The 22,562-nt window shown below is 36.0% G+C and overlaps 1 protein-coding gene across 9 annotated transcripts in view; it reads right to left on the bottom strand.

Moving 5' to 3' along the window:
* The window catches only part of PCCA (propionyl-CoA carboxylase subunit alpha), a 389,313-nt gene that overhangs the window by 154,599 nt on the left and 212,152 nt on the right, over window positions 1-22,562 (bottom strand). For all 9 annotated transcript variants that reach the window (XR_013824953.1, XM_079903492.1, XM_079903491.1 and 6 more), the window contains 4 exons: window positions 21,305-21,379; window positions 17,034-17,102; window positions 15,201-15,276; window positions 62-172 (listed from right to left, as the gene is read on the bottom strand). Coding sequence is in view for 8 of the 9 variants with exons in the window: in XM_079903492.1 (XP_079759618.1) it covers window positions 62-172; window positions 15,201-15,276; window positions 17,034-17,102; window positions 21,305-21,379 (331 nt within the window). In the remaining variant the exon portion in view is untranslated. The remainder of the gene's footprint in view (window positions 1-61; window positions 173-15,200; window positions 15,277-17,033; window positions 17,103-21,304; window positions 21,380-22,562) is intronic.

Genomic DNA, 22,562 nt, shown 5'->3' with positions numbered 1-22,562 from the left:
CTGTAATAAAGTATAAAAAATAATAACTTTAATACACTAAAATACTTCAATATATACAAACCTTTAAAGCCATCAGGATACACATCAGAAAGAAATTTAGTGTTGATGTCTCCTTTTACAAAGCGTGAGTTGATTATCACCTCTCGAAGTAATGCAATATTATGTGTAACACCTAAAAATAAAATGATAACAGGCTGAATTAAAAACAATGAGTCTGTTAAAAATCTAACTCCTATTATCTGGAGAAATTTATCATCAGTGTCCTATGGCCTAGCAAAAAACCATGCAAGATTACTCACCTCCTTGATTTCAATTGACAACAAAAAATGTCTGAACTTGATGCAGCAATAAAACTCTGAATGCAAATTTAAGAAATTCAGTGGGAAAATCAATGTATTTTCAATAAATGTTAGAACTACTAGATACACATTTGGGAAAAACAGAAAGTGAACCTCAACCCTAATTCATAGCATACATAAAAATTGACTCAAATTGGGTCACAAAACTAAAACTATAAGACTTACAGAAGGAAATCAGGAGAAAAATCTGTTACCCTGAGGTAGGAAACAGATTCTTAGATAGTACACAAAACCCATGAACCATAAAAAGAATATCAACAAATTATACTCCACCAAAATTTAAAAGTCTGCTCTTCAAAGGATGTAATTAAGAAAATGAAATTGCAAGCCACAGAGAAAATATTCACAACACATATCTCAAATAAAGAACTTGTATCTGGTATATATAAAGAATGCTAACAATATAAAAATAAGATGACAAGCAAACCAGGTGAGAAAAGATAGGCAAAAGATCTAAGGAGACATTTCACAAAATATATACAAATGGCCAGTAAGCACAGGAAAAGACATTCAACATCACCGTCAAAGAAATACAATGGGATATACCCAAACACCAATTTAAGTGGTTAAAGGTTAAAAGACAGATAATACTAAGTGTCGGCAAGAATGTGGAACAAGTGGAACTGTCACCACCTGTGTGGGTGACAGGGAATAAATTGGTAGATTTTACAGTTTACTTCCACTTTGGACTGTCTGGCAGTTTCTTTAAAAGTTAAACATATACTCACCATATGATTCAGACAATTCACTCCTAAGTATTTACCCATGTTAAAATAAAAGCATATGCCTATACAAACACACACAGAGGTTAGCAGCTTTATTTGCAAAGTCAAAAACTGGAAACAATCTAAATGTCCATCAACAGTGAATGGATTAACAAAATGTAGTTTGTCCATATAATGGAAATCTACTCAGCAATAAAAGGAAGTGAGTCCCCCAATACACATAACAAGGATGAATCTCAAAATATTATGCTGAATTAAAGAAGCAAGACCAAAAACAATGCATACTGAATGCAACCTACAGAAAGTGGATCATGTGGCTGCATTAGGACAGGGTCGGAGAGAGGGTGGAGAGGCAAAGGCCATGAGGAAACTTTGGGAGATGACAAAAATGTTCAGTATTTTGATTGTGGTGATGGTCTCACAGGTGTATACATGCATATGTCAAAGCTCATCAAATTGAATACTTTAAATATGAGTTTATTATATGTCAAGTGTACTTCAAAATAAGTAGAAAAGGAGAAGGGGGGCTGGGGCAGGGGGCAGGGGGCAGGGGCGGTGGGATGGGGGGGGAGGAGGGAAAGGGAGACGACAAAGAGGACGAGAAGAAGAAAAAAGCCTGTGATCAAGTAGGAAAAACTGAGCCTAGTACACAATGACTATTCCAAAGTAAAGTTTAAATAGGTAACTACCACAAGAGGGATATGAATGGTATGAGGAGGATTCTGTGATATAGAAAGACTTTATGAAGGGAGTAGATTACAAAGATATTAAATAGGAGTAAAAAGTAAAGCAAAAAGGCATCTCAAAACCATGGAAAGCAGGAATTAGAGTAGGTGTCCACTAGAAGGGTGACTGGAGCATAAGAGAGCTGAAGTTGAAGTAAACAGAGAGGTTTGCTAATTCCTTCCAATTCTTTAACCCACTCTTGCATAGTTCTAATTTGTACCACTATACTTCGTAACAAACCTAGAAAGCCTGATTCTGTTCTTGCTTGTTCTTGATCTGATTCAAGTCTTATAGAATCCTCACTTATACAAGAATAATTACAAAGTAAGCAAAGAATCACTCAGGTTCAAGTACCTGATCTACCTCTCACCTTGAGTAAGGCTATTTAAACTCTCGAAGTTTTAGTTTCCTCATTTGTGAAATGGTGATTTATTATCACCAGTCTAGTTAGTATGACTGTCATGAGGTACAAATGAAATAATGTTTAACACAATAAAATAACAATAAAATAACAAAATAAATAATGTTTAACACAGCCAGGCACTCAAAAAGGTAAATTATTATTGTGCTCATTATTATCCTTTTATATGAGAATACAGAGCAGAAGACAACATGTAATAAACAAACGACAGAAGCTGTACAGCATCCTAAGCCTCAGCACTGACCTACCTACCTAACTTCTAGTTAACATTCTGTAAGAATGCAGCTCCACAAATTTAAGCTTATCGCTACTTCCATCTGGAGGGTGTACCCATCCTATAAGGCAAGGAAGGATCAGCGAACTATGGCTTGCAGGTCAAATCGTAAATAAGGTTTTATTGAAACCCAGCAGTGTTTATATACGGTTGTCTTCATGCTAAACAGTAGAGCCCAGTAGTTGCAACAGAGACCATGTGACCCACAAAGTCTAAGGTATTTATTCTCTGGCCCTTTACCAAAAGTCTGCCACATCTGCTGCAAAGTTTTAACAATGCTGATGTTCTGAGCAGATTAATCTCTCTCTCTCTCTCTCTCAACATTTTCTCCACACCTACTACTCATGCAGGAATTATATATCACAGGAAGGTACACAAAAGCAAACAGTATGGTACATGCTTTGGGGGAATTTTCAGTAACCAGTTATAGAATAAGAATATTACAAGGCAAAAGGAGACAAAAATAAGAAAATTGTGATCCAGAGAGACTGAATCATTCATCTAATGATTAGTACAATATAAGTTACAACAGTAATATAGGTAAAACAAAAAATTTTAAATACAGAAGTATATTGTGACAGACTGCAGGTTTCCTCTAAAATTTGCTTTTTATTTTTTCCACAATAGAATTTTAGCTGAACAAAAGACCATCCAGACACAGACTCCATTTCCCCATCTATCTTATAGCTAGACATGGCAAACCAATTCCTAGACAAGAGACTACAGTTAAAGTGATGTATCCAACTCCAGCCCCATTTACATGAAAAAAAGAACTGCCAGAACTTCCTTTCCTTTCCTTTTCCTAAGGGCTTCCTGATACAGCAGGAACTCAGCTTTGGCAATGCAGATGAAGAGGAGCAACAGGGTAAGTGTGGGGATGAGCAGAGGGGGAAGAGACAGATGTGTGTGTATCTCCTGAAATGAGCACAGGAAACTAACTCACCCCATCAGCACGGACCAGGGAGAAGTGAATAAATTTCTATCTTATTTATACCACTGGATTTAAGAATCTTTGTTACAGCAGTTACCCTGTACCCTAATGTGTACATATGGGGGAGAAGGTCATACTTTTTGATATGACTTCCTATCTCTGAGCCAACAAATGTTAACAAGTTAATACAGCCTTCCAGGTATTTTTCTATGCATCCCTTTGTACTAGACCATACTAGCAACCATATGAAAAATTCTGAGCAACTCTCTTCCTGACTCAGAAGATATTACATGTCTAAAGTTTTATAAAAGCCAATTTTCAATCTATTCAAACTACTTCAAAACATTTAGAGAAAGTTCCAAAATTCAAATTTTAATGCTATTCCTTTAGCTACACAAATATTCCACGGGAGAAGTTATCCTAGACAATGATCTAATAAATATCTTTCACAGCACATGCCCAGGAGAAATGCACAGTTATCCCAACCTTGCTTTGTGGATAATGACTTGGCCCATATTCAATGACTAACATTTTGAAGGACTTTTGTAATTATGTACATTTCTATGAGGAATTACTGAAAGGTATAAAAACTTCTGACTGCATCAATATATCTAACAAATCATTGCAAAAATTTGACATTTGCCTGTATTATAGGTGATATTTTGATAGACAAAAATGAAGAGCAATTAATTAAAAGCCAAGTGTTAGGATGCTTAGAAAGACAAACTAGGTAGACAAGAATTTAAATAGAATATTCCTTGAAAAGAGTTCAGGCTATAAAAGGGAAATGAATCCCTCTGTCATATGTTTTACAAACAGACAAAACTAAACCACTTTAGAAGAAAAGAGTTACAACTTGCCAGAGAGATTTATATGCACAGTAAATGACAGATGTGTTGTTCCAGGAAGAGGAAAGTATTTGTGACTTACACAAACTTCCCTGGCTGGGAAAGAAAATAGAGAAAGATGCAGAAGGACACAAAGATGGGTAATATTAGGGAGGAACTTAAAGTATCCAAGACCTTTCATTGTGGTAAAAAGTAAGTGGATACCACCAGGTATTTCTATGAAGAGGATTGAAAGAAGGACACCATGGCCAAAGCGTATGAGCAAAGAGAACGGTGCACCGGAAAAGTCAAACAGGGGCATTCAGGGTCTGACAGCCATGCAAGTATTTCACTTTACCTTGAGAGCACCCAGAGTGGTTGAAACCGGGTAGACATGACTAGATTTGTGCATTCCAGGAATCTCTGGCTGCTACTGCAAAAGGGATTGGGAAGAGTCAAGACCGAAGATGGAAAGAAGCAAGCTGACAACTGCAGGAGACAAGCTGAAAATGGTCAGGCCTCAGACCACAGCTAGGGCGTGGACAATACAGAAGGAGAAAAGCAGCCAGAGTTGAAAGATATTTGGGAGGCAAACAGGGCTTGGTGATTCAGTGGACATAAGGATGGGGGAGATGCGTCAAGTGTCAACACCCGAACTTCTGGCTCTGCAACAACACTGAAATAGTATTTACAGAAAAGGAAAAGGTTGAAAGGAAAAAACCTGATGCATCTTTTGCAAGTTAAATTAGAGATGCCAGTGAGATGAGACTGATAATGTCTAAATGATTAGAGTTCAGACTAGCATGCAGATTAGAATGTGTATATATCAGAATATAGGGGTCATGGAGGTGGACATTCACATGAAGAAATCCAGAACAGAATGTGAAACACAGAAATGCAAGACAAATCCAGCAATGTGTGAATTATCTGTATATAATAACTGAAGTTTTGGAAAAAAATAAGATCCTAAAGGAGAGACTGGACAGGATGAATGTTAGAAGATCAAGGTGTGGCTACAACTTTATTTCCAAAATACAATGTTCTTATGTACAAATTAACGATTCAGAATGTTTCAATTTATAAGCTTTTTTGCATAAACAGTAAATAACTTAGAAAGGCACTCTAACCCTCAGAATTTCTGTCCTTTCTTCCTCCAGTTAAATAAAAATAATACTGTTCTCTTTACGTGCACCATAGTCTGTATTTAAACTCTACTGGCTTTCCTGTTACAGCCTAATGCTGGTATAAATTGCCTTGCTCTCTGTGTGGCCAATGCCAGAATAGTTGGCATCAGACTCTGTCTTCAGTAAAATACAACATAACTTTCAGAAATAGTTAATGATAATTTGAACAAAAATAAGATTATTTTCTGATGCCAGTGATCAATTCATGACCATGACATCCAAAAAATTTAAATGCATGCAGTTTTACAGGATAAATGATGTTGCACTTTAATTCCATATTCAAAGTTGAAAAAGAGGTGATTTTAGAAAATGTAACTCAAAAGAATCATAAGCAAATATTAATTTACATTTTGGACATCAAAGAACAGAGCTGCTCAAGCACACAAACGAAGCATGGACTTTTAAAAATCTTTCTACTTGAATAGTAAATACAGCATGAAAATATAGGCTTTTACCTTGCTAAATAGTGTTTCAGGAATAAAATTAATACATAAGAGCATTTTCCCTTTAACGTTCTCTGAGTAAAATATTACATATTACTATGCAATATTATATATTACTAGTCATTATCTATTATTCTTTCCTAAGGATCGTAAGGTAAAACAATAGCTAATGGCAGACAACCAAAATCTAGATCCCTCAACTGACTGCTCCAAAAACTACTGAATATTAATTAATTCTAAAGCCAAATAAGGGAATAATCAAAAATTATTTTATATCTAAAAGCTCAAAAGATCAGATAAATGATAAAAAGCATTGAACTAAGATATCCTACATATCTGAAAGTTACCATTTTGTATTTAGTTTACTTTCCATGTTTCAGTTAAGACAATGCTATTATATAAACTGATCTTGTTCAAACAATAAGCAGATAGTAGAGGTACTCTCAGGCTTAGTTTATAACTTTTACGATATTATTAATCACATACTCATAAAAATTATGACTCTGAGATTTGGACTGGGAATTGAGGATGACCTCTGCCAAAGTTCATGAGGTCCCATCTGTATGGGAAATCACGACCAGGCCACAGAAGAGAGGACCCCTAGGAGCAGCTTTCTCCTGACTGCCTGCTGGTTCCAAAACACTGGCCAGACATTAGCTGCACACACTGCCAGGATCAAACAGAGGCCAAAAGCCACTGCGTATTTCATGGGGACTCAGAAATTAACTTTAACCAAATTACATTTTTGCTCTAAAGAATCTTTATCTTAACAAAAGCTCACCATCAGCTCGGGAAAAAAGAAAAAATCATTTGAACAACTAAACAGTTATCAAACTAAACAGTAAACTGTCCACTTTCTGTTCTTCATAAAACTATTTTTTAACCCCTCTATCCTTTAGAATTAGTCAGATGAATGATATTTAACTACAAATCACAAATGCTTCCCTGTTTTTATTCCTTGAATGTTAGCTTTGGGAGGAGGGGAGCACGCGCTCCTCTTCACTTATTTTTTTAAAACTTTTCATTTTGGAGTATTTTCAGAATTATAGAAAATTCACAAAAATAGTACAAAGAGTTGCTGTATGTCCTTTACCCAGATTCTCCAAATGTTATTATCTGACCACATTTACTTGCTTTGTCATTCATTGTCTCTTTCTCTCTCTTTTTATGTATACACACACACAATTTTTTTCTTAAACATTTGAAGGTAAATTGCAGGTAAGATGTACTTTACCTCTAAATACTTCAGTGTACATATCCTAAAACTAAGTAGAGTCTCTTCTGTAATCACAGTACAATGACCAGATCAAAAAATTAACACTGATAGTAGTATCATTATCTAGTCTACAGACCTTATTCAAATTTCACCAGTTGTCCTATTTATGACCTTTACTACAAAAGGAAAACTTTTTTTCTGGTCCAGGAACTAATCCAGGATCACACGTTGCATTTAGTTGTCATGTGTCCTTAGTTTCCTTTGATGTAGATAAATTGATCCTTTTTTTTGTTTTTTGACCTTTTCAAGAGTACAACCCATTTATATTGTACACTTTTTTTCAGTTTGGTTTGTCTGTTTCCTCGTGATTATATCCATGTTACATATTTTTTGGCAAGAGTATCACAGAAAGAATGTGTACTTTTCAGTGCATCATATCAAGAGGTGCATGATATTGATTTGTCCCATTACCAGTGACATTAATTTTAATCATTTGGGTAGGTTGCTAGGTTTCTCCCTTTTAAAGGTACTATTTGTCCCATTGTAATTAGTTATCACCTGAGGTGATATTATGAAACTAAGCAAATACCTGTCTCTCATCATACTTTCATCCACTAATTTTAGCATCAATCATTGATGATTCTTACCCAAACAATTTGGTGTTTGCCAAGTACTGATTTTTCTACACTTGTTAGTTTAAAATCTACTGTAAGGAAGAGCTGTGAGCTCCACCCTCATCTATCTTTCTTACCTATCTGTATCAGTATAAACTCATGGACTTATATTTTATTTCCTGGCTTTTAATCTATTGCTAGCATTATTCATTTTGTTGCTGAGGTCTTTCCCAGATTGGCCAGCAGAAGCCCCTGAAAGCTGGTTCCTGTGTCTTTTTGACACATCACCATTTTTTGAACACTTGATTACATCCTTATATAATATCTTTCAGGCTCATCTTATACTCTTCCTGAAAGGAGCCATTTTGTCAAGGAGTGCAGGTTCCATTTATGGGGGGATGGTATTCAGAAAACAAGACCTGGGTGCTTGGTGTGCTCCTTGCTCTGGGTGTCAGTGCTGCTATGACACGCAGCAGGACAGCAGTTCTCAATCATTTGGCATGACTGTCCCCTCAGGGGACATACGGCAATGTCTGGAAGTATGTGGTTGTCACAACTGAGGCGATGCTGCTGTCATTTACTGGGTAGAGGCCAAGGGTATTGCTAAACACCCTACAATGTACAGGACAGGACAGCGCTCCCTGCAGCAAACGTGTGTCTACCCCAGACATCAGTGGTGCTGCAGCTGAGAAATCCTCAGCTAGAGGGCATGTGTATGTATGTACACACACAAAATTACAAATGCGGTAACATATGGTTATATATTTATCTTTCAATCTAGGTTAAGAAGTATGAATTCACACTGAACTTCCAATTCAACACCATGGGGTTCATTCCATACTTTTCCATTCCCATACCTGTAACTCCTTTCTCTGACAGTGAGAAACTTGGCTCTTCTTATCCACCATACATGTGTTTATTTCCTCAGTCCCAGAATATACCTAAACTGGTTTCAGAACTGCTAACTGATGACCTAGGAAAAACAAACCTACTAACTAGAGTTTAATATTTGTTTATACATATTTTATCTCTGCCTTGAGGGTATCCAGTAAAAATACTATTAAAAGTTATTTAGATTAGCTTTTTTTGTCCCCCTCCTTCAGCATGATTGTATTATTCATACAGTCCCGTCCATCTGTTTGTATTCCATTTTGAGTTTTTTCCACCAGAACATTAATGATTTTATTTATTTTAAAATATTAAAATGGATCTAAAAGTCAGAAATATACAAAAATGTATAATCAAAGAAGTCTTTCCCTTTCAGCCCATGTACTGCTTCCCATCCCCCAATCACTTCCACCAGATCGTCCCTCCACCTCCTACAGGTATGTCACCTTATTAGTTCTGGTCTTGTGTACATGTGTGTGCTTCCAAAACTGAGCAGATACATGTATATATTCTTATTTCTCCTAGTTGTCTGCCAATATCTATTTTCCTTTCCTTCCTTTAATAAGAGAAATGCTACACTCTACCTGAGGATATGGCCACCTTGTATCAACTACATCTCCCATTTTCCGAGCATCTAGGTATGACCACCTAGACTAACTACCAATAGGACAAGAGCAGAAATAAAGGGTGGTTTCTAGGTTATGCCCTGAAAAACAGTGAACGTGAACTCCCCTGTCCCTGCTCTCTTCCTGCTGAGGCTGGATGATGGGCATGAAAGCAGCCACTTTGGGCCCCAAAATGAAAACCATCTGCTGTGAATTTGTGAGTCACCCTACTGGCCGTTGACAACCCCTTTCTCAACTGTTACATCGAAGAGAAATTAAACTGTGTCTTTCTTAGGTCACTGTATTTTTGATTCTCACCGTCACAACTGCTTAGACTAGCTTAACCATGAAAGGTCTTCAGGTGGAAAGAAGACAGTGCATACCAGTAAATGAAGACAACAGTCAAGCAGGAAAAAAGGGGGCCTGAGAGAAAGTGGTATAAATCAGACTGCAGAGTCCATGCAGAGGCAATGGGAGGACACTAAAGCAGGGAAGTGATCACTGGCTTTGTACTTTAGAAAGATTATTCTGTGCATACTGAAGAATGGATTGATGTGGTAAAGAGTACTTGTAGAGAACCCAATCAGGAAGCTACTGCACTCATCCATGATATAGATAGTGTTGGCTTGGGACTACAGGGCCAGAGGAAAATAAACAGACTCAAAAGTTAACTAGATGAAGTGTACAGACCCAGCCCCCTCAGAATGCCTTTGAGACCATTTTCTGAGCCCAAGTGCTCACTGCTGTTACTTCAGGGACTCTGCATCCATTACAGGAAGTACAAGCTTCCCTGCCCATCCTCGGAACCTCAGATAACTCAACTACCTCCTCCCTCCCCAAACACCTGCTCCCTCTTTTCCAGGCCTTTCCACAATACCTTCTGAGAGCGCGCTCCATGATCAGTTGGGTCTACCACAGAGCCGGCATCTTCATGGGACATTCCAGTCACCTTCTTCCCTCAACTGAAATACTCAACGTCCTCAAGGACCTCACTTCTCCAGCAACCCTCACTGCCACTTACAAAACATTACCTCTTCTAATCCTTGGAAAAACTTCCGTTTCCTTGAGGTTTATTTTCTCTGGTCAGGAAAACCTTCTCCAATTCTCTGTCATCTATCAACATCCTTGCCACAGTGCAATACTCTCTAAAGAATTTATGTTACCCAACTCATGACCTTCCCTCTGCTCCTAACTCATACCACCTATGTGGATGATCCACACGACATTATCTCGGCTCTGTTCTTAGGATCTCATGTCAAATAATCTGTTCTTCCACTTTAGCCACCTGGTCCCATAATCACACCCTGAAATCACCTAGTGTTCAGTAACTGCACTACTTTCAAAATCACCAATTCAAAATACATCACTTTCCAACGGCAATCCCCATCTTTCCAGCTTATTTCCCAAGTGCCTTCTCTGGGCCAATACTGAAACTTCCAATCTAGAATGTAAGACATTCTACATGTCAACTGCCCCTGACTCTTCTGAAGAGTTAATGTTAAGACATACAAAGCAGGCAAGAAAATAAAGAGACATAACCAATATAAACTTTGATTGGACCATGCTGGGGCTAAAAAGCAGGTAAAAAACACACTGTGGGGAACAATTGAGGAAATTCCAATATGGACAGTACATTAGATGAGATTGCTGCTAATTTCCTTTGGTGAGATAATGGTATTGTGGTTTTGGAGGAACATAATCTTACCCTTAAGATGCATTCTGAAGTATTTAGGAGTGATATGTCATAACGTCTGAAACTTTCTGTCAAATAGTTCAGGGGAAAAAACAGGAGAGAAGGGTGAAGGGGAGGGAGAAGACAAAGAAAGGAAGAGATGGAGTAAAAAAGCAAATGTAGAAAAGTTTAACAATTCATCTAGATGAAGCGTGTACCAATGTGCAAAGTACTATCCATTCATCTTTTCTCTAGGTTTGAAAATGCCTAAAATTTAAAAGTCTGGGGGCTATGTATCAAGAACCACCTCCCTCTTTTGAGCTAAAAAAAATCATATATATTTCAATATAATGTGTATATATCCACGTCTTTCTCTGTGCTCATCCAAACATAACTAAAAATATTTTAGGACAAGAAGGTTTTAACTAAAAGCTTGCATTACTCTCCAAACTGCTTTTCTACTTTAATGATACATACAGACGTGACTTCAAGTCACAGCTGCACAGTATTTTATAATGAAGATATGTCCATTTGGTGGACACTGCGGCTGGTCAGAATTTTGGCTACTACAAACAAGGCTGCGGTAAATGTCCTTGTAAACAGCATCTCACAATTCAGTCTTTTAACACTATAGGGTAGATTCCCAAAAACTGAACAGCTAGGTGAAAGGACATGTACTTTTAACACTTAGTGCCAGTTTATTTTCCCAGAAGACACCAGTAGGTCATACTTCAGAGATGCCTGAGTGTGCCCATCACCTTTACTTCACCAACATGGTAAGTTACCAGTCTTTTTAAAAATACTGCTCCTCTGAGGAGTCGTTTTAAGGAAGCACAAGTAAAATATTCTCAAAAGAGTCACCTATGAGTCCTAAAGCAGTACTCACATTACTTTCAAAGGACAAAAAGGGAGAGGTGTGAAAAGAAAGATACCCTCTCCACCTCTGAATTCCCACTCTACTTTTTCACTCCACTATTATGGCACCTATGAATTTATATTACACTTATCTTATGTATTTTCCATACCAAGTATACTAGAAACTCTTTGAAATAAAGATAGTATCTCTCACTTATTCATTCACTCATTCAACAAATATTAATCACCTACCATGTATCAGGAACTGCTAAGCACCAGTAATACACAAATAAACAAGATAAACACCATCACTGCCCTCATGTACCTAATACTCTTATGGGATAATCCAACATTTAGCAATTAATTAAACAACTAATGCTTTAATTACAGTTATGGTAAATGCTTTGAATAAGGCAGTAGAACGGGGGGCAATGAAAGCATATAACTCAGCACACAGTACTGGGAATGGCCTAAAATGGGCTTTCAATATGGCTTATTATCCACGGTTTAATAAATTTCACATAACACCAACTGACTGATAATGATTTATGACATACAGTTTTTAAACCTGTGGTTTTGCAACTGTAATGAGAGAGGGAGAAAAGAAGATGGGAACTAAGGTTACTGAACTCTACAAGGCAGTACTGTTGCCAAGCCCTTCTACATACCGAACCTCATTTAATCCTCACCACTAATTTATAAGGCAGAGACTCGCACTCTATCTCTTCAATGTGGAGTGTGAGATTCAGAGACACATAGTTACTAAATGGCATCCAGGACAGGATATGAATCCAGGCCTGTCTGATTTCTTTCTATTCTATCACAGTAAATCAAAGGTAGAAATTTCAGACCAAGCCTGGAAAAATCTATCTGCACAGTAAAATATATCTTGCTTTACACGTGATATATTTAAAGTTAGGAGAATAATAGCAAGCCTACTTTGTATTTAAGTCACTGAATTAAAAAATATAGTAACTTGTGTACTTATACATAAAGTATAATAAGTAAATTAGTGGAAAACATGTTCATTTAAAAATATATATATATGGGGCTTCCCTGGTGGCACAGTGGTTGAGAGTCTGCCTGCCGATGCAGGGGACATGGGTTCGTGCCCCAGTCCGGGAAGATCCCACATGCTGTGGAGCGGCTAGGCCCGTGAGCCATGGCCACTGAGCCTGGACATCTGGAGCCTGTGCTCTGCAACGGGAGAGGCCACAACAGTGAGAGGCCCGCGTATTGCCAAAAAAAAAAAAAAAAAAAAAAGAAGGTGTATTCTGTAAATATAAAGGAATATTCCTTTCAGAAGCCAGACACAGTAGAAGAAAAACTTTTAGGTGGGACCAATGCTAATTTAATATTTTGACAAACTGCCCATATGCCATGCCACTATGTTATACCAAATCAAAGTTTAATAGAGATACGACACGACAAAATATTCTTACTCAGATTGACTATCTCAGATTCATGAATTTACCACTCAAGCTCATTAGAATGAAACCTAAATTAACCACCAACTAATAATTCAACAACCACAATAAAAAATTCAATGATAGGGTGGGGGCAGCAGGGGGAACATATAGAAAACTCTTACAAATACTTTAAAAGCCTCTGGGAATAATCTTGCCAAGTGCCTTGTTTATGTCTATGTACTATGTATAGTTAAGCACGCACGCGCGCGCGCACACACACACACACACACACACACACACACCCGAATTAAATGTGTGTTCCAAACATGCACAAGAATAATTTTGTGGCAATATTATTTCCGTAGGGCAATAAACCTCTCAAGGCCTACTTAACCAATGTACAGCTAAAATATGCATCTGCTGCTTACGGTAGAACACAGCAGAGTTATAAAACCAGAAAATACTCTACCGTTAAGGCTAAAAAGGAGCTAGAGAAATAGCCAGAAAGAATGTGAAGGGAAATTTTCAAATTCTAAGAGGCTCTGGATGTTAATGGTACTTCTTAAAATTACACCTAGGTTCACTTGAAAGCTTTCCTTTCGTGGATGGAGGTGAATCACTAGCACATGAGATTAGATACAATCACCATCACTAATTAACAGATGGGAAGAAAAGAGGGTGACAGTAAAAGGGAAGGGAGGGAAGAAAGTTCTCCTGACCTAACAAAAGAAAAGCTGGAAGAGAAAACATGATGACAAGTGAGGATTGCATGACTTATCTACCAACAGATGAAAATTAGCAGGGCAAGGTAGATGTGTAAAAATAGAGTCACTAAATTGTCCTGGGCCGCTATTGCCCAAACTGTTCACTGCACAAAGGAAGTTGGTCAAAGGGGCAAAGTAAGGGTTTGACATGCTCCATTGCTAAGCTGGGCTCCCTGTCTCAGGGCTGGAGACATCCAGAGAACAGAGCACTTTTTCTAATTCACACGAAGTTGCAGTCACTTGTCAAGACTTTCAACCTATGGGCTGTATCCACTCAAAAGGAGGCTTTTTGAAATTGCAGAATAGCTCCACGTGGGCTTGAAACAGGCTGGGTAGTCATACCCCACCACCGTCCCACCTTTCAGCCTCCAAAATATAGCCTCTCAGCCTCACTGCTATATTTAGTGAGCCAGAAAAGAGCCAAACTATACAGCCAGTCTTTCTTACGGATGTTCTTAGACCCACAGTATTCATTCACAATTCAAAGTGAACTTATATTTCACACTTTAAATTTGATATTAAACTCCATTATTCTGAAGCTGATGTTAATTTATGTTGGGCTAAAGTAAAATGATCTTTTCATTACTAATGAAAGTTGCTAATAAAATTTATACTGTAATTCACTCCTTAAGGGAAATAAGTATAACTTTAATTATTTAAATTTAATGGCTCCTCCTAATACCAATATCACTACACACCCTAAAGGCTTGTAGGATCACACTTTGTTACACATTAGAATTATCCTGTATGTACGTGAGGTAAGAGAATTGCATTTGCTAGAAAATATTTTATAGTTTGCTCTAATTCAAAGAAGCAAAGAACCATTCCCTCTACTCTCAAAGTAGTCAAATGTGGGTCACTATGGTTTAAATCTCCATACATTTTTAAGTTTCAAACCTCAAAACTATACAAAAACACAAAGACAATAATATAGCAAATTGGCTGTCAAGCTGCACTAGACAATAAAAGACTCCAGAATGAAGAGTCTATAAAATACTAAATGCACATCCAGGAAAAGTCATCAATCATAAGTTTAATTAAATAACTTAATTTCAGATGTATATGGAAAGTATATGATTGCTACAGAAAATTAAATACCTATTCTTAATTAGTATGTCAGTTTAATTCAAGCTTTTATTTCTATTTAAACGCATAGTAAGCAAATGTTCTATCGAACTCTCTAATAAATAAATTCTCTAAATAAATTCTCTAATAAATAAATCTTCAAGCTGTTTTCTAGACCTGGACTCAAGGTATAATAACATAACCTCAAATGTTTGTTTTTACCTCGAATAACATAATTATCCAGTGCATCTTCCATTCTTTTCAGTGCTTCCCTTCTATCAGAACCATATGTGATTAACTAAAAGCAAGCAAACAAACAAAGCAGTTTATATAGATATAGATCTATCTATCTGTAAGTCAAACATTTCATCCTAGTAAAAATTAAAATATTTCATAACAGATTTCCAGAAAATATTTTGAAATTTCACAGTGGTTCAGTTTTTAGTACAAACTACGTCAATTAAGATTTTTTAAGTAAACAAATATTAGAATCAAGCTATTTCAGACTTTTCTCCAAGATTTCACTATCACAGAAAAGAGCTATTTGAGGTAAACCAAAATGTAACAAAAACAAGCATATAAAAATTTAAGACGAAAGATATCAAAATTGTGAACATTTAGGATGGGATATAAACATCTGGGATAGTGGAGGATTAGGCAAGATTTGTTTTTTCTCTCCCTTCAAGTATGACGCCCTGAATAGCTAATTTTACACATAATATAGCCCAGAAGCAAAGGGTTCTTATATTGGAAAAACAGAAAGATCTTACTGTTCTATATGATTTTGTGCCTATTTATACGTGTTAGACCTTTTATAAATTAGCAATAAGAACTATTCATAAAATATTTTTCTGGTTACTATGTTAGTCAATCTATAGTTTCCAATTTTTTGGTACATTTAATTAGCTGTTCAATAACAAGCCAGGTTGAAAATTAATTTGCAGACCATTTTTCTGAACAGAAATGTATTCATCTAAAAATGGAACCCTATATCTATAATATTTTATTGTATTTTTTATTTTTTAATTAAATAGTATTTCTCTAACAAACAAAATACCTAAAGTTCACTTTAACAATATTAGTATAAAAACTTAAGTGAAAAAAGAAAAATGAAGAAGTGGGTTGTTTACTACAACTACATAAAAAAGTACACTTGGATGAAAGAAAAATCTTAAGACATAGGAGTTGGGAATTCCCTGGTGGTCCAGTGGTTAGGACTCCGAGCTTTCACTGCTGGGGCCCGGGTTCAGTCCCTAGTCAGGAAACCTAAGATCCCGCAAGCCACTCGTCATGGTCAAAAAAAAAAAAAGAAAGAAAGAAAAGGAAAAAGAAATAGGGGTTTTAGTAAAGAAGTCATCCTTCAATACAGGTCTATCACTTTAGAAAAAATAGGATATTCTAAATAAAATCCAGTTTCAACCACTATAGTAAGAATTTTACACTTTATAAGATCATAAGATTTGAAAATGTCAAAAGATCTAAAATTTTAAGTAGAACTGGTTAATATATTCTGGAAAGTCAAATTTCAAAAAGGGAGCAAAAAGACATCTTATAGTCTTACACAAAATTTAATTATCTTAAATCTACATAAGTAATTAGTAATTCATAAAAACTGAAGAGAAAAGGTGAAAAGTCCTTTAACAAACACAGCCTATCACCTCAACTCCTTGACATCACCTGCATTCATACTTTCATCTTGGACAATGTTCACTGGCCAGAAAGCAACGTAACTCCTCCCTGCAGTGGACTGGGTTGGTGCCACTGGTTAGCTAAGCTTGTTACTGTGGCGACTGGGGTGATGGGGTGATGGGGTGATTTCACTGGGGAGGAGGGAGTGTTGCCAACTAACATAATGTCGAAATTTCTCTTAAGAGAAAGAAAAGCTGCTCAGTTTTCACTTTTCCATCAGTGGCCATCATTATTTGTTTAATTATAGCACATGATTCAGATAAAGTACCCATTCCAGACTTTTTCTTTTCCCAGACTTTTAAATTATATATGTCCATTGTCTCTTCAGAAGAAAACTGAAAGAAATCATTAAGAAGTCGAACTAACTTTTGAAATCATTGGATCATAATAAATGCTAATATCACTTCCTGGTTGGATGCCACTATCAACCCGGACCTGGGAGGAAGAAAGAAAAGAAAAGAAAGTTCATATTGTGAAGCTATCTTTCTAACAACAAATTTAATTTCCATGAAGCAGATGGATAATTTCAATCTCAAATAACATTTCAGCTCCCAGTAAGTAGAATAACAATCTAAAAATATAGAGAGACCAAACTATCTTGATCTATTATTATACAGTACAACACATATTTTTTTGTTCTCCCACTAAACAAAGGAACTAAGAAAGAGCAAAAAAAACCCCAAACAAACAAACAAACAAAACTTTATACATCACTTTCGTGGGATGTGTTTGTAGCTATTTGATGGTGCCTTCCAACTGAAGGAGAGCATGAACGATGCCCCTTCTAATCACACTCCCCACTCTACTCTTCCGAGAGTTCCAGTGCGGACCCCAGTCAAGCCATGCAGCAGGACTCGGGAGCTCTGCTCATCAGCTCCATAGGAACACTGGTCCTGTGGCTTTCATGTCTGTAACACTTTCCTTTTTTGCCTCACCCTCTCAACTGTAAAATGTGGGTTTTTTTCTGTTACTGTTAGTCCCCCGAGACTTTAATGTTTATACAGCTTTTCTCATGGCTTTCCTTTGTAAGGACACAGCCCCAATTAGAGTTCTGATTTTGTGATTTTCACGGGGGAAAAAAAAATAGCACAAGTTCAAAATATTCTTTTGAAGAAACTGATTGCTGTTAACCAGCCAACAAGTTAGTTAGTACATCACTGATTCTTGTTTTCATCTCCCTGTTTGATACCAGCAGTAAGGCACAGAGGTTAGCCATGTAAAACTTTAAAATGAGCAGTTGCTGAGGATGAAATATTTGTTAAATTATTGTGCTTAAGTTTTGGAATCTAAAGTATTTAAAAGCTAATCAAAATAGTTAAGATAGTCCAGCATGTCCTAGGGGGTTTGAGGATAGAAGAATTTAATGGAAGCTGCTAGAACAGCAGGACTTTGATGCCCAACATGGTAAAGGGGTGGGAAGAGAAGAGCAAAGCTCACATAGCTCTTCACCTGTGGGAAGAAGCCTTCCTAATAAACAGCAGCTCATCTGTCTGCAGCAAGGCAGAAAAAGGTCAACACAGCGGCTGTTAGGCCTTTAATATTTTAATTTAGGCAATTATCAAGGGACCACATGTAGAACCTCTTGTCTAGGATATCCACATGAGGGTTCGATGATGGCTTTATTATACGATGACATCAAAAGATTAGCCACAGTTTCTCTTAAAAAAAAAATCATACTACTGTTATTCTCTTCGTAAGGTTTTAGAAGATAACATTGTCACATACCCAGAATGCTTTTATTTCTGTATTTGCAAATAACTCATGAAAAAATATGGATATTTATATTTGCATTCATATTCATATATGAAAATCATTCTAAATGAAAATCATTCGGTGTACTTAAAACACATATTTGGCTTTCTATTTTCTGAAAACACACTTCAGGACATCAACTGAAGTTCTATGAAATTCACAGTGTTTATAAAATCTAGAAAAGAATTAATGGGGCAGCTGTGAAAGCAATATCATAATCTACCTCCTAGATACATTTAAATTGCCCCAAAATGACAACTGGTGATCAAGTTACATAACAGAAAAGACATCTCTGAACTTGCATTTTTTTAATTGTAGTAGCAAAAAGTTAAAGAGCTAATTTTACCACCATGTATTATTTAAAACCATAGCATGCTTGCTAAAGCTGTGTTTAAAACTGAGATTGGTACAAGTTCTAAAACTTCTGACTTAAAACATATGCTACTATTTGCTACATAAACTGCTACAAAGCTAGTGTGGAACTTTGATGTTCAACCCACTAGTAAAATAACAGACAATAAAGAATATTTTTTTACATTCTCCTATAGTAACTTAAAACTTTAGTTACCTTGAATAACACCACCCTAAAAGTTAAGGGCTCTTAGATATAACTATGTCTTTGTTATTTAATAAAATTATCATCACAGAAGGTATGTCATTTTAATTTAAAAATATATACGGTAAAATAAAGATGTATTAAATATAATCAACACATATCTTTGTATAAGCAAATCAACATTTCCAATTTAAAACTAACAAAGCATGAAAAACTGACTTACAATTTACTGTCTATGCAGTTTTCCAAATGATAATCAGAATTCAAAAAAATGTCTAACAAATGAATTAAAATTAAGTCTCCATTCCTCCACTGAAACAAAGCCTATACCAAAAAATATATTTTAGCTTTTGCACTAAAAGCTTTAAGAATAAAGTCAAGTGGAATTGTAACCAAATTTCTAAGCAGAAAAAAAATTGCAGTCTGAAAATAACAAATTTACAAAATACAGTGATCAAAGATAAGAAAATCTTCATCTTTGCCACATAAGCTAATAGGAGGCTTAGAGAAGAATGTGAAAAACACAAACCAGAAGTTAACTCTGAAGTATGTATTCCTGTGATCAAAAACGGTTAAGAGCTGCAAAGGATCTCCTGAGTTAAAACTAATCTTGTTTAAGAAGGCAAGGAAGAGAAACTACCACCACCACCACCCAAGCACCTGTGTATGAGTCTCAAACCACTGCTCGGAAACCTCGGGCATAATTTAAATGTCTTTCTTCACACAGTGGACCCTGTGAAACTATCAGCCAGCTCCCACCCTTCATTCTTGATTCACCTCTCCCCCTCAGCACAACTCCCAGCCCGCCATGTCTACCTGACAAGTGACAGCCCAATCTGATTAAATGCTTCCAAGGGAGGGGACTCATGGGCCTCCATGACAGGCCAAAAGTGATCACCATGGAGATACATAATTACAGCTGTCAGCGCATCTACTGTCCTGCTGACATCAATTTGATTGCTCCCAGCAATAATGATAGACAAAGCTTAGTGTGCACTCTCCCGCACCCAATCACTTTATCTATTCCTTGGTCCATTTAGCTGACATGCAACATTCACACAAGCAAATAACAGCAGTAAGCAGAACATTTAAGGCATTTTAATTGTTTTTTCTTTCTATGGATGGCTCACAACTGCAAATGTTATTACATAAAGCTCCTGCTGCAGCATTAATTGAAGAAAGATTTGGTGGGACAAAGACTGTAGGGGGTACAGTTTGTCCATTATCACTTGTACTTTCAACAGGTCTCACGTTTGAAAATTGCAAATTGCAAAAACTTGCGAGGGCAAAATGTTTGACATCCTGTTAGCTATTACAACATGGTGAAAACTTCTAACAACTAGAGTAATCACTATGAATTCTTATTTAATACTTTTTTGTTTGATTAAAAAAATGTTTAGATATGTCCCTATGATACTTGTTTTCTCATCTGCTATTTAACGTCACATAATGCCTGTTAAATCTTTACAATTTTTCTTCTGCCTTCAGGCTTTGAACACAGCATGGAGTCTCTGAGCTTAGAAAGGGTCAAGTCCCTTTAGAAAGCACATGGGCAAAAACAATTTAAAAAGTGAAATAAATCATATATCCAATAACATCTTCAAATTTAGAATTCTTCCTGTAATCTTTCACCATCTTCATGCCAGTAATCAAACTGAATGATCATATTCACAGATGGTACAGCCTTGTCATCCACTAGCTAACATAATGTCATATATATATGCACTTATTACCTTGATTAAGATGAAGGGTATGTCCTTGTTCTTTTTATGCAACACGAACTATTTAAAGAACAGCTATTAAACACAGAAGAAGTACAAATACAGTGGACAGTGCTCACTTTTCTTTAACTGGTGTACATAATACGCACTTCTTAAAGTCTTTGACACTTAATAGAAACAGGTACATTTTGTTTTCCTTAATCTATTTAGATTAACGAGCTGATTTTGTGCTTGATTTCTTGACATCTGACTATACAGGGAAGCAGGATTAGATTTACTGAAAAGATTAAATTGTAACACAGAAATGTCATTTCCCATTCTTAGGATTCTATGAATCTTCTTCATTACGATTTTCAGAAGAATTGGGAACACTGTAAACTATCATTTATTTAGAAGTCAGATGTCTCCAGACTTCCCCTGTTAGGTGAATTCTGACTTTCCTGAACATCATACAGTACAAAATATGAAAAAACAAAAAACTGTGATTCCCCATGAATTTCACTTGTCATCCAATTTACACCCTTTGGTGTTGACATGCTTTAACATAAAAGTGTGACATAAATCAAGATTTTTAACCCCTCACTTGATATTACAGCTTAATGACTTACACCAGGTAGATGCAGTGGTTCTTGGTACTGAGACAATCTCCCAATAGACGGTAAACCAAAAGACTTGTAGGGGTCCTGAAAGTTCAAAGGACAGGAAGCACAGTCTTTGAAATATAAATCAGCACAAGTAAGGTTAAATATTTATACAATGAAGAAGCATTTATAGGCCTATTTACCAAATCACAGATTTCAGAATATTACTGTCTTATCCTCACGTTAGACAACTTAGAAATGTATTTAAAAATCAAACAGAACTGTAACCAGAATTTAGCCTGACCTTGATCATACTTTATTGAAATTGGTAAAATTCCAGCTTTCTATAAATCTTCTTAGAATGCCTTGGGCAAAAATAAAATAACCTAGGAGCTACATCAAAACATACTCAAGTTCAGAACAACAAATGTAGTGCACTAAAGATATTTGTTTTTCTTACTCTCAAAACAGCTCACATATGGTAAAATTTGAGCATTTTAGTTCTTCAAACAAAGACCTGAAAAGTAACTTTGCATGTGCGACTAGATATATGCTCCATTTGTAAATATCTTAGATCAGAATAAATAGTAAGTTCAGTGTTATAACAATAGGAAAGAAAAGAATACCACTTAAAATATAATATAACCAAGCCATAGATATTTCTCAAGATCCTTAAAAAAATTTCAAAAAAAATTCCAGAATTTTTAAACACAGATACTACTAATTTGTTTTTTATTTTACAGATAGGCTTCGATGTCTAAAAGTAAAAGATGGTATAAATGTTTCCTTGCATTTTTGTTTTAACCATTTGAAAAAAAGCATTTTCAGATGCTGACTGCTTTATCTGATTAATTATAATATTAAAGTATTAAACTGAGAGTTTTTGAGTTAAATCCATAATTAAAACTATGAATTGAAGCTTTGCAATTTAAATTTTAGTTGTTATTTTTACATAATCATAAGAGATAAAATTATTAGGGAAAAAACTGTTGGAAAAAATTTAAACACTGAATTAACAACTGATGTGTAACTAAGGTAGCTCTTTAAAACACAAACACACACACACAAACACACACAGAAACAAATGCCCCTTTTCATTTCGAATGTGGTTTGAAAATAAGCAAAAACAAAAACCATGGTCCATTCAAGCACAATATTTAACTAATGCTTTCTTTCTCCTTAAACTGATTAGTAGCTATTCCTCCAACCAGAAAAAAACACATGAAAATTAATTAAATGCAATCCTTTAAAACTATTTTGAGTTACATTAAAATGATCTAACCTG

Source organism: Stenella coeruleoalba (assembly GCF_951394435.1).
Source record: "Stenella coeruleoalba genome assembly, chromosome: 18".
Lineage (NCBI taxonomy): Eukaryota > Metazoa > Chordata > Mammalia > Artiodactyla > Delphinidae > Stenella > Stenella coeruleoalba.
The sequence above is the reverse complement of the archived record's forward strand: the minus strand, read 5'-3'. Positions and strand labels throughout refer to the sequence as shown.